Here is a 13478-nt window from a genome sequence, read left to right as displayed (position 1 = left end):
ACGGATGGACCAGGCCACCCCTGAGGCTTCTCTGGGCTGACTGTGGCACTTTGAGAGGCAGAGTGGCTGTGCATGCAGGCACCTACAGCTCTGCAGCAAGAGGAACCCACTCTTCTTGTCTGCCTCTGGGAGGAGAAATCCTAAGCAGGCACAGGGCGCCACCAGGAACCCCAGGCTTAGAGCCGCTGTGGGCTTGCATCCGCCAAAGAGGAGACCTAGGAAACCCTAAAGCACCCTCTACAACAAGGCCCAGCGTTTAGGCCAAACAGGAAAACTTATGGAACTTACCTTTTCCTTGGCTGTGTTCCAATTTGCCTTACAGACTTTTCTTCAGTGTAAAAGAGCAGACTTCTTTGCAGAGTAGAGACCAGCAGCACTTTCTGGCTATAATCCAGCTGCACAATGGAAGACGGCTCCTCCAACACCAGCTGGGAGTTACAGAGCCCCTGGCAGAGAAAGTCCGGTTACGCCTCACATCAGCGCCAGGCTAAAGAATGGACCTCCCTTAGGACAAGTCAGGGTCCTTCCTGCGAGCTGTGCTTAGGTCAGCTTGCACCCTACCTAATGTATGCTTTCACTCTCTGCAGATTCACTCTCAACCCACCACAGAGAGATTATCTGATGGATGGGAAGATAGTCCATACTAACATCTCCCTCATGCTACATCCAGTTTGACAAGAAACATTTAAAAATCTGCATAATTTTTAAAAACATGTCCTCAGTAGATACATTCTTTACTGTGCACCACAGCAGGCTCAGGGATGATGCAGTCAACATGTAGAGAGTTCAAAGAAGCATCCATAAAGATCTCAACAGAAATCTGTTGCACTGTGTGTATTGCTTCTTCTATTATAAAACAATGGAATGGAACCTTCTATAAAATTATTGTGACAATAATCAGCTCTGTAAGTTCATATTACAGTCTCCCCTCACAAAGTGCTCAAAGCAGTTTTGAGGACATTATATACTTGCCAACTGAAAGGGTCATAGAAAACAGGAGGTCAGAAGAAATTAAATGATATTAAATATATAAAATGCTATTAACATAAAATGATATTTTACAAGACCAGCCTGGGCAACATTGTGAGATCCTGTCTCTACAAAAAAAAAAAAAAAACATTTTATTAGCCACGTGTATTGGCATGTGTCTGTGATCCCCGCTACTTGGGAGGCTGAGACAGAAGGATCATTTGAGCCCAGGAGTTCAGATTACAGTGAGCTGTGATCATACCACCGCACTCTAGCCCAGGTAACAGAGTGAGACTCTGTCTTTACAAAAACAAACAAACAAAAACAAAAAACATATTTTATATATAAACACAAAGTAAAATTCTAGAAGGTATCTGACTGCTAACACAGAGCATATTTCATTGTATTAAAAATCTGATTCTATAAGTTACTCGTATAGAAAAGTGTCATCCGGCCGGGTGCAGTGGCTCACACTTGTAATCCCTATATTTTGGGAGGCTGAGGTGGGTGGATCATTTGAGGTCAGGAGTTCGAGACCAGCCTGGCCAACATCGTGAAACCTCGTCTCTACTAAAATTACAAAATTTAGCTGGGCGAGGTGGCACATGCCTGTAATCCCAGCTACTTGGGAGGCTGAGGCAGGAGAATCATTTGAACCCACAGGCAAGGGTTGCAGTGAGCCGAGATCACACCACTGCACTCCAGCCTGGGCAATAGAGCGAGACTCCGTCTCAAAAAATATACATATATGAAATACATATATATATATATATATATATTTTGTATATATATACGAAATACATATATATATATATATATATTTTGTATATATATACGAAATATATATATATGAAATCCAGTATATTTGAAAAGTTTCATCAATTATTTCAGAAATATTACTGTTACATCACTGACATTTTGTGAGGGAAGCAGGGGGCAGTGATCAGATTTGTTGGTAAAACTTACAGTAAATTTCGTCCTTTTTTAGGTATACAATTCTATGAATTTTTCATGTAACCAACACCAAAATCAAGATAAAGAAATTTCCATTACATGAAAATGTTGCAGACTTTTTTTTTTAGACAGGTTCTGGCTCTTGGCCTAGGCTGGAGTGCAGTGGTGCAATCTCAGCTCACTGCAATATCCACCTCCAAGGCTCAAGTGATCCTCCAACCTCAGCCTCCAGAGTAGCTGGGATTACAGGTGTGTGCCACCATGCCTGGCTAATTTTTATATGTTTTTTGGTAGAAATGGGGTTTTGCCATGTTGCCCAGACTGGTCTCAAACTCCTAGGCTCAAGTGATCATTCTGCCTTGGCCTCCCGAAGTGCTGGAAGTACAGGTGTGAGACACCGTGCCTGGCCAGAGGATAGGTAGTTTTCTATTCTCCCTTCTGCTGCACACTGAAACACACTCAGTGGTTCTCTCAAGGAAAAGCACTTGTACAACTGTTGCGGCTATGAGCTGAGCCAGCTGCTTTCTTCACAAAACACCATTTTTATTTGAAATGCTGTAATTATTCAAATTTGGGTATTTAGCAGACATTTTCTTAAAAAACAAAAGCCTGTCACTTCAAGGAAAACAAGTAATGGTATTTGTTGCTCTCATGTGAAGATTAGCAATACGAAAACTTGTGCCTGTCCCTGTGAACTTGACGATTCCTTATAGCTAGACTTTCCTGATTACAATGATGTTGATGTTAACGAAGGTATTTTTTTTTCGATATTGTATTAGAAAATGTACCAGCCGGCATGGTGGCTCACACCTGTAATCCCAGAACTTTGGAAGGCTGCAGTGGGCAGACTGCTTGAGCCCAGATGTTCAAGACCAGCCTGTGCAACATGGCAAAGCCCTGTCTCTACAAAAATACAAAAAATCAGCCGGGCATGGTGGCGTGCACCTGTAGTCCCGGCTATTCGGGAGGCCAAGGTGGGAGAATCACCTGAACCTGGGAAGTTGACGCTCCAGTGAGCCATGATTGCACTACTGCACACCAGCCTGGGTGAGAGGAGTAAGACCATGTCTCAAAAAAAAAAGTGTCAACATTTGGAAGATCTACACCACTCTGTGAATAGTATTTTCTAAGTGACCAATACATAATGTTACAAAATCCAACATGGGTAAAGTAGATTTTTTTTTTTTTTTTTTAAGAAACTGATGTTTATTTTCCATCAACCATTTTTCCATGTTGCTTAAGAGCCCGTGCAAGAACAGCTTAAGACCATTCAGTGGTTGCTCCTACCCATTCAGTGGCCTGAGCAGTGGGAGCTGCAGACCAGTCTTCCGTGGCAGGCTGAGCCCTCCAGTCTTCAGTAGGGAACTGCTGAATAGGCACAGAGGGCACCTGCACACCTTCAGACCAGTCTGCAACCTCAGGCTGAGTAGCAGTGAACTCAGGAGCTGGAGCAGTCCATTCACCCTGAAATTCCTCCTTGGTCACTGCCTTTTCAGCAGCAGCCTGCTCTTCTTTTCAATCTCCTCAGGATCTCTGTAGAAGGAGAGATCAGGCATGACCTCCCACGGGTGTTCACGGGAAATGGTGTCACGCATGCGCAGAACTTCCCGAGCCAGCATCCACCACATCAAACCCACTGAGTGAGCTCCCTTGTTGTTGCATGGGATGGCAATGTCCCCATGGCGCAGAGGAGAATCTGTGTTACACAGAGCAATGGCAGGTAGGTTAACATAAGATGCCTCCGTAAGAGGCTGGTGGTCAGCCCTGGGGTCAGTAACCACCAGAAGCCGTGGCTCCCGGAAGGCTGCCTGGATCTGGTTAGTGAAGGTCCCAGGAGTGAAGCGGCCAGCAATGGGAGTGGCTCCAGTGGCAGCAGCAAACTTCAGCACGGCCCTCTGGCCAGTATTCCTGGAGGATATAACACTGACATCAGCAGGGTTTTCTTTTTTTTTTTTTTTTTTTTTTTTTGAGACGGAGTCTTGCTCTGTCGCCCAGGCTGGAGTGCAGTGGCCAGATCTCAGCTCACTGCAAGCTCCGCCTCCCGGGTTCACGCCATTCTCCTGCCTCAGCCTCCCGGGTAGCTGGGACTACAGGCGCCCGCCAGGTCGCCCGGCTAGTTTTTTGTATTTTTAGTAGAGACGGGGTTTCACCATGTTAGCCAGGATGGTCTTGATCTCCTGACCTCGTGATCCGCCCGTCTCGGCCTCCCAAAGTGCTGGGATTACAGGCTTGAGCCACCGCGCCCGGCCATCAGCAGGGTTTTCAATGGCAACAATGGCACGGGCCGCCAGCAGAAGCTTCTCCCAGGTCCTCTTCAGATTTAGGATGTAGATGCCGTCACTTTTCCTTTTCTAGGTGTACTGTTCCATCTGGAAGTCAAGATTGGTGCCACCTAAGTGGGTTCCTGCTGCAAGGAACTTAAGGACATCTTCCTCCTTCATTTGCAGGACATCAAGGGCTCCGGACATTGTGAAAAGTTTCCCTTTAAGTTACGACGGGAATCCAGAACAACGCCGTATGGACCCCTTTGTAGGTAGCGCAGAAAGTGTAAAGTAGATTTTAATGTAACAGAGTAGGAAACATTCATCCACATGGTTTCAGATTCCACATTTTTACTAACCTTTAAAGAAACTACCATTTGTCATTTGTCACTGTAACCTTTAAAGCAACTGCCATTTGTCAATATGAGGATATTATTAAAGAATGTCCACAATTATCTGAAAAGGCTATCAAAATACTCCTCCCATTTCCAACTACATGTCTGTGTAAGGCCAGTTTTTCTTTATATACTTCAATCAAAACAATGTATGGCAACAGATTGAATGCAGAATCCAGTCATCTTCTATTAAGCCAGATAATAAAGATTTGTAAAAATATAACTCAATGCCACTCACTCTTGTCACCTGTTTTTGAAAACAGAGATATAGAGATATTTTCACAAAATATGTCACTTATGTTCAGATATTATGGATTTATTATTTCAAAGTAAAAATATTTTTAAATGTCAGCCAGGTGCAGTGGCTCACGCCTGTAATCCCAGCACTTTGGAGGCTGAGGTGGGAGGATCACAAGGTCAGGAGATCGAGACCATCCGGTGAAGCACCGTCTCTACAAAAAATACAAAAAATTAGATGGGCAAGGTGGCAGTTGCCTGTAGTCCCAGCTACTCAGGAGGCTGAGGCATGAGAATCGCTTGAACCCGGGAGGCAGAGGTTGCAGTGAGCTGAGATTGTGCCACTGCACTCCAGCCTGGGCAACAGAGCGAGACTCCATCTCAAAAAAAATATACATTTTAAAATTTATCAGTTTTAACTTCTAACACAGTGTACTCGGTAGAGATAACCTATATAAACAAAAATGCTTTGGGGTCCTCTTTCTAAGAGTGTAAAGGGATCCTATGACTACAAAGCTTGAAAACTACTACTAGAGAATATTTGTAATAGGTCAGTCTTGGATCAGAGGGACTGAAAGTCATGCAGCTAATAATTGCTGAATTCTTGGCCGGGCACGGTGGCTCACGGCTGTAATCTCAGCACTTTGGGAGGCCAAGGTGGGCAGATCACCTGAGGTCAGGAGTTAAAGACCAGCCTGACCAACATAGTGAAACCCCATCTCTACATAAATAGAAAAATTAGTCAGGCATGATGGCAGGTCCCTGTAATCCCAGCTACTCAGGAGGCTGAGGCAGGAGAATTGCTTGAACCCGGGAGGCAGAGGTTGTAACGAGCCGAGATCGCGCCACTGCACTCCAGCCTGGGTGACAAGAGCGAGACTCCATCTCAAGAAAAAAAAAAAAAAATGCTGAATTCTGACAGTGCTCTAGGAATGAAGGTTACAAATAAGAAAACGAAAGGACTGTGCCTCCAAGGAGTTCCGTTTGGTTGCAGACACATGACAAAACAAATAAAACCCAGCAGATCATAAAGCCACACGTGCAGTGGAAAAGGCACGGGCATCGAAGCAGAACCTCAGTTTGAAAGCAAGCCCTGTGAGGTGCAAGCCTGCAATCCTGGGCTAGTTCCTGGATCTCTTGGAGCTCCAGCTTCTTCATCTTCACCATACTGCCACCTAATCTTCTCCTCTGCCACTTCCTGTCACATGAGGTCATCTCAGAAGGCCAGGCGGCTGGCAGAGAGTCCTCCATCCATTGAAATCACCGACTTGTCCACAGTTAGGATTCAGAAGTGCTTGGCACCACTCCTACTAACCTTTCAGGAAGTAGAAATGATAATAGCTTCTTTTCCAAGTAGAAGTAATACACAACAGTGGAATGAAAAAAGTGAATGTTCCAGTAGGCCAACTCCTTAGTCTTAGAAGTGGAAGCTTATAAAACATAAGTCTATAAAAGTAAATGTTACAAATAACAATTGAGATTATAAAGGGACAATGATCAAGAATACAAACTGAATAAAAATACAATTATAAATATAGTTTTTCCAAATGTAAGAAGGCAAGAGCCAACAGTATTTCTGAAAATAATTTTACCTGGTCTAGATCCAGAGAGGAATAAACAATTTTGCCTTTGTCATCTCCAGAGAACAGTTTCATTCCATTGGGGCTCCAAGCCAGAGCTGTAATGCTGTTTTTGTGAATACCAGTGACATCAAATCTCCGAAGCTATGAACAGGGGATAAAAATATACACACAAAAAAGAAAAGGATAAATGATGTGAGCTGGGGCTACATGGAAAAGGTATACAATCGCTCCTAGTTACGGAAGAGCTGGTTTTCCCAGTCTCCTTTTCCAAGCAGAACCCTGCACAAGGCTCCATCCCTCTAGTCACCTTCAAAACCCACAGAGAGCACACCTTGAGGATATTAAGCAAAAATGAAATGACCCACCTGTACTTTATGCCAAGTGTTCAACTCGGCACAGAAATGTTCTCCAATTATAAACAGCACAGTGTTAAGCTTCTCTGAGCATAATTTTTTTTTTTTTTTTTTTTTGAGACGGAGTCTCACTCCATCAGGGTGGAGTGCAGTAGTGTGTTGCAATCTGGGCTCACTGCGACCTCTGCCTCCCGGGTTCAAGTAATTCTCCTGCCTCAGCCTCCCGAGTAGCTGGGACTGCAGGCACACACCACCACGCCAAGTTAATTTTTGTATTTTTTTTTCTTTTTTGAGACGGAGTTTTGTTCTGTTGCCCAGGCTAGAGTGCAGTGGCGCGATCTCAGTTCACTGCAAGCTCCGTCTCCTAGGTTCACGCCATTCTCCTGCCTTAGCCTCCTGAGTAGCTGGAACTACAGGCTCCCGCCACCACACCTGGCTAATTTTTTGTATTTTTTAGTAGAGATGGGGTTTCACCGTGTTAGCCAGGATGGTCTCAATCTCCTGACCTTGTGATCCGCCCGCCTCGGCCTCCCAAAGTGCTGGGATTACAGGCGTGAACCACTGCGCCTGGCCAAGTTTTGTATTTTTAGTAGAGATGGGGTTTCACCATGTTAGCCAGGATGGTCTTGATCTCTTGACCTCATGATCAGCCCGCTTTGGCCTTCCAAATTACCGGGATTACAGATGTGAGCCACTGTGCCCGGCTTTCTCTGAGCATAAACTTTCTAAGCAGATGAGGATTTCTCATTTTAAAAATCCAGAGGAATTTACCAAGAAGTTAATACGTGTTCAGATCATGAGTACTCACCTGTTTATTTCTTCCTGGCAATGAAGACACAAGTTGAAAAACTGCAACCCTGCCAGAGGCTGTGCCTGCTGCCACCAGGTCATCAAAGCAACTCAGCAGCTTCACCACAGTGATAGATTCCGTCTTCCCCTGGAGAAACATTGAAAACAAATGAATCTGTAAGTACACAGGCTTTGAAAATGTAAAACAAGGAGGACATTACCAACGGAGTGAAAAACTTCATCAGGCTACAGTCCATACATATTCTTGATTACATATGCAAGTCAGAAATCACATCTGTTGAAAAAAAAACACAAACAGGGCTGGGCACGGTGGATCACGCCTGTAATCCCAGCACTTTGGAGGCCAAGGCAAGCAGATCACCTGCGGTCAGGAGTTCGAGACGTCTGGCCAACATGGTGAAACCCTGTCTCTACAAAAAACACAAAAATTAGCTGGGCGTGGTGGCAGATGCCTGTAATCCCAGCTATTCAGGAGGCTGAGGCAGGGAGAATCACTGGAACCCAGGAGGCGAAGGTTGCAGTGAGCCGAGATCATGCCATTGCATCCAGCCTGGGCGACAGAGCAAGACTCTGTCTCAAAACAACAACAACAAAAAAAAACCAGAAAACAAATATACCTAGGTAGGACGGCAGTGGTGCAATCACAGTTCACTGCAGCCTCAACCTCCCAGGCTCAAGTGATCCTCCCGCCTCAGCCTCCCAAGTAGCTGGGACTACAGACATGTGCCCCACACCCAGCTAATTTTTAAATTTTTTTTGTAGAGACAAAGTCTCACTATATTGCCCAAGCTGGTCTCGATCTCCTGGGCACAAGGAATCCTCCTGCCTTGGCCTCCCAAAGTGCTGGGATTACAGATGTGAGCCACTGCACCTTGCCCTCACCCCTAATTTTTATTTTTATTTTTGAGATGGAATCTCACTCTGTTGCCAGGCTGGAGTACAGTGGCACGATCTTGGCTCACTGCAACCTCCACCTCCTGGGTTCAAGCGATTCTCCTGCCTCAGCCTCCCGAGTAGCTGAGACCACAGGCGCCCACCACCACATCCTGCTAATTTTTTTTTTTTTTTCGTATTTTTAGTAGAGATGGGGTTTCACCTTGTTAGCCAGGATGGTCTCGATCTCCTGACCTCGTGATCTGCCCACCTCAGCCTCCCAAAGTGCTGGGACTACAGGTGTGGGCCACCGTACCCAGCCCTCATCCCCCAATTTTTTAATGTTAAAATACCTAACATAAAATTACCAGGATCCCTTTTTAAAGTATACATTTCAGTGGTATTCAATACATTCATAATGCTCTGCAATCATCACCATCATCCATCTCCAGAACTATTGAATCTTGTAAAACTGAAACCGACCCTATTAAACAATAATTCCCCATTCATCCCTCTCCCCAGCCCCTGGCAACTACCATTCTACTTTCTGTCTTTATGATTTTTACTACCCCCCCCTTTTTTTTTAATCTCCTCAAATTCCTTTTACCGTGATTTTGACTACTCTAAATACCTCATATAAATGGAACCATACAGTATTTGTCTTTACTCTGACTGGCTTATCTCCTTCATACAGTATCTTCAAGGTTCATCCGTGTTATAGCACATATCAAAACTCCTTCCTTTTTAAGACTTAGTCATATTCTCTTGCATGTACATACTACATTTTGTTTCTCCATTCATCTGCTGATGGACATACAAGGGTTGCTCCCCCATTTTAACTGTGAATAAGGCTTCTATGAATATGAGCGTACAAACATCTCTTTGAGATACTGCTTTCAATTATCTTGGGTACACACCCTACCCAGGACTGAATTTTGGTATCATATGGTAATCCTATTTTTAGTTTTTTGAGCAACCACCATACTGTTTTCTAGTAGTGGCTGCATCATCTCCTATTCCTACGAACAATGCACCAGGGTTCTGATTTCTCCCATCCTTACCAACCCTTGTTATTTCCATTTTTTTTTTGACAGTAGCCATCCTAATGGGTGTGGGGTATAGTTTTGACATGCATTGCCCTGATAATTAGTGATGTTCATTTTTCATGTGCTTATTGGCCATTTGTTTACCTTCTCTGTGGAAACATCTATTCAAGTCCTTTGCCCATTTTTGAATTGGGTTTTTTCATTGTTGAATTTTTTGTTTGTCTGTTTTTGAGATGGAGCCTCACTCTGTAGCCCAGGCTGGAGTGCAACGGCGCAATCTTGGCTCACTGCAACCTCCACCTCCCAGGTTCAAGCGATTCTCGTGCCTCAGCCTCCCAAGTAGCTGGGATTACAGGTGTGAGCCACCAGGCCCGGCCATTTTGAGTTAATTTTTGAATGTGGTATTAGATAAGGGTCCAGCTTCATTCTTTTGCATGTTAATATCCAGTTTCCCCATACCATTTGTTGAAAAGACTATCCTTTCCCTGTGGAACGATCTTCATGTCCTTATTAAAAATCACTTGACTGGGCCAGGTACGGTGGCTCACACCTGTAATCCTAGCACTTTGGGAGGCTGAGGCAGGCCAATCACTTGAGGTCAGGAGTTCAAGACCAGCCTGGCTAACAGGAAATCCTGTCTCTACTAAAAATATACAAATTAGCCAGGTGTGGTGGCACATGCCTGTAGTCCCAGCTACTCGGGAGGCTGAGGCAGGAGAATCATTTGAACCCAGGAGGTGGAGGTTGCAGTGAGCGGAGATCATGCCACTGCACTGTAGTCTGGGCAACAGAGTAAGAGTCCGTCTCAAAAAAAAAAAAAAATTCACTTGACTATATAAGAGGATTTATTTCTGGGCTATTGATTTCATTGGTCTCTATGTCTATTTTTATGTATCACGCTGTTTTCTTCTTTATTTTCTTCTTCTTATTTCTTCATACCACAGCCAAGTCCAATATACTGTTTTAATGACTGCATTTTTGTAGTAAGTTTTAAGTTCAGGAAGTATGAGATCTCCAGCTTTGTTCTTTTTCAGCTTTGTTGGGGCTTTTCAGGGTCTCCTGAGATCCCATATGAATTTTAGAATAAATTTTTGTATTCTAAAACTCCCAAGTCAAAAAATGTCCTTGGGAGTTTTATAGAAATTGTATTGAATTAACTTATAAATCACTTTGGGTGGTATGGACAGCTTAACAATATTAAGTCAGGATAGGCGGGGTGGCTCATGCCTGTAATCCCACAATTTTGGGAGGCCAAGGCAGGAGGATCACTTGAGCCCAGGCATTCAAGACCAGCCTGAGCAACATAGTGAGACCCCATCTCTACAAAAAATTTTTAAAAAGCCAGGCATAGTGGTGCATGCCTGTAGTCCTAGGTACCTGGGAGTTTGAGATGGGAGGATCACTTGAGCCTAGGAGACTGAGGCTGCAGTGAGCCGTGATTGTGCCACTGCACTCCAGCCTAGGTGACAGAGCAAGACCCTGTCTCCAAAAAACAAACACGTAATGTTAAGTCTTCCAATCTCTCAACATATGTTTCTATTTATTTATGTCTTTAATTTCTTTCAGCAATGTTTCATGTTTCATTGTACGAGTCTTTCACCTCCTTATTCTTTTTAATGCCATTTTAAGTGGAATTTTCCTCTTAATTTCTTTTTCATATTATTCATTGTTGTTTAGAAATGCAACTGATTTTTGTGCATTGACTTTGTATGCTGCTACTATGCCAGTTTCATGTATCAAAAAAAAATTGTTTGAACTAATACATGAAACTGGCATAGTAGCCGCATACAAAGATTGTGGAATCTTTAGGGTTTCTACATACAAGATCATGTCATCTGCAAACAGGGATACTTTTACTTCTTCCTTCCTGATTTTGATGCCTCTTAATTTCTTTTTCTTGGCTAATGACTCTGGCTAAAATTTCCAGCACTGTGTTGAATTGAAGTGACAAAAGCATGCGTTTTGCCTTGTTTCTGATAGAGGAAAAGCTTTCCGCTTTTTACCATTAAGTATAATTGTTCACTGTTTTTCATATACAGCTTTTATTATGTTGGGGTAGTTTCTATCCCAGTTTGTTGAGTGTTTTTACCATAAAAGGGTGTTGAATTTTGTCAAATGCTTTTTATGCACCAGTGGAGTTGATCATGTGGTTTTGTCCCTCATTTTGTTAAAACAGTGTATTAGGTAACTGACTTTCATATGTTGAACCGTCTTTGCATTCCAGGAATATATCCCACTTTGGTCATGGTGTATAATCCTTTTAATATGCTACTGAATTTGATTTGCTAGCATTTTCTTGAAGATTTTTGCATCAGTGTTCATGAGGGATACTGATGTGTACTTTTCTTGTGGTATCTTTTCTAGTTTTGGTATCAGCTTAACTCTAGCCTCATAGAGTGAATTTAGAAGTACTCCCTCCTCTTCAATTGTTTGGAAAAATTTGAGAAGAAATAGTGTTAGTTCCTTAAATGCTTGGTTAAATTCACTGGTGAAGCCATCGTGTCTAAGGCTTTTCTTTCCAAGGAGATAATTGATTTTGATTCTATTCTCTAACTAGTTACAGATCTACTCCGGTTTTCTATTTTTTCATGGTTTAGTCTCAGTAGGTTTTGTGTTTCTAGGGGTTTGTCCATTTCATCTAGGTTATCCAATTTGTTGGTATTCAACAGATCCACCATCCTGTCATAATCCTTTTTGTTTGCTGAATCAATAGTAAGGGTCTACTTTGTTTCTGGTTTTCATCATTTGTGTCTTCTCTCATTTCTTCTTGATCAATCTGACTAAAGGTTTGTCAATTTTGTTGAACTTTACAAAAATTCAACTTTTGGTTTCACTGATTTTCTCTATGGTTTTCTAGTCTCTATTTCCTTTACGTCTGTTCTAAGCTTATTATTTCCTTCCTTCTGCTAGTTTTGAGTTTAGTTTTTCTTCCTTTCTAGTTCCTTAAATTGTAAAGTTGAGGTTGTTGATTTGAGATTTTTCTTATTTTTTATGTATGTATTTAAAGCTATAAATTTCCCCCTCAGCATTGTTTTCACTGTCCCATAAATTTTGGTACGCGTGTTTTTGTTGTAATTCGTCTTTAAGTACTTTTAAATTTCCCTTGTAATTTCTTTATTTACCCATTGGTTGACTAAGAGTATATGGTTAATTTGCACAAATTTGTGGATTCTCCAATTTTCCTTTTTGCTACCGATTTCTAACTTTATCCTGTTGTGGTCGCAATAAGAAGATACTTTGTATATCTTTTAAAATCTACTGACACTTAATCTGTGGCTTAACATATGGTCTATTCTGGAAAACATCCCATGTACATTTGAGACAATGTATGCTATTGTCATTGGGTAGAGTGATCTATAAATGTCTGTTATATCTAGTTGATTTATCATGTATAGTTTCTTTATTTTTTTATCCATTATGGATAGTGGGATATTATTGTAGAACTATTTCTTCCCGCAATTCTGTAACTCTTTTTGTCTGACAGTAGAATAGCCACCTCGATCTCTTTTCATTACTATTTGCATGGAATATCTTTTTCTATTCTTTCACCAGCAACATTTGGATCTAAAGTGAGTCTTTCTTTCTTTTTTTTTTTTTTTTTTGAGATGGAGTCTCGCTCTGTCGCCCGGGCTGGAGTGCATAGGCACGATCTCGGCTCACTGCAAGCTCCGCCTCCCGGGTTCATGCCATTCTCCTGCCTCAACCTCCTGAGTAGCTGGGACTGACTACAGGCACCTGCTACCAAGCGTGGTTAACATTTTTTGTATTTTTTAGTAGAGACGAGGTTCCACCATGTTAACCAGGATGGTCTCGATATCCTGACCTTGTGATCCGCTGGTCTCAGCCTCCCAAAGTGCTGGGATTACAGGCGTGAGCCACCGCGCCTGGCTGTGAGTCTCTTATATGTAGCATATAGTAGGATTGTTTTCTGTTTTGTTTTTTTTCAGATGGAGTTTTGCTCTTGTTGCCCAGGCTGGAGTGCAATGGTTCTATCTCA

At 42.7% G+C, this 13478-nt stretch overlaps 1 protein-coding gene and 1 pseudogene across 8 annotated transcripts in view; both read right to left on the bottom strand.

The window, feature by feature from the left end:
• The window catches only part of TECPR2 (tectonin beta-propeller repeat containing 2), a 145036-nt gene that overhangs the window by 92718 nt on the left and 38840 nt on the right, over positions 1–13478 (bottom strand). For all 7 annotated transcript variants that reach the window (XR_004057396.1, XR_004057397.1, XM_030931070.1 and 4 more), the window contains exons 3-5: positions 7561–7689; positions 6409–6540; positions 289–446 (exon numbers count right to left, since the gene is read on the bottom strand). Coding sequence is in view for 5 of the 7 variants with exons in the window: in XM_030931070.1 (XP_030786930.1) it covers positions 289–446; positions 6409–6540; positions 7561–7689 (419 nt within the window). In the remaining 2 variants the exon portion in view is untranslated. The remainder of the gene's footprint in view (positions 1–288; positions 447–6408; positions 6541–7560; positions 7690–13478) is intronic.
• Positions 3099–4481, bottom strand: LOC115897641 (annotated as a pseudogene). Its single transcript, XR_004057398.1, has 2 exons — positions 4159–4481; positions 3099–3846 (listed from the first exon to the last, which is right to left on the bottom strand). The product of XR_004057398.1 is annotated as a 40S ribosomal protein SA-like (transcript).

The sequence above is a fragment of the Rhinopithecus roxellana genome, chromosome 5 (assembly GCF_007565055.1).
Source record: "Rhinopithecus roxellana isolate Shanxi Qingling chromosome 5, ASM756505v1, whole genome shotgun sequence".
Taxonomy (NCBI): domain Eukaryota; kingdom Metazoa; phylum Chordata; class Mammalia; order Primates; family Cercopithecidae; genus Rhinopithecus; species Rhinopithecus roxellana.
Note: the sequence above shows the minus strand (reverse complement) of the source record. Positions and strands in the feature narration are given on the sequence as shown.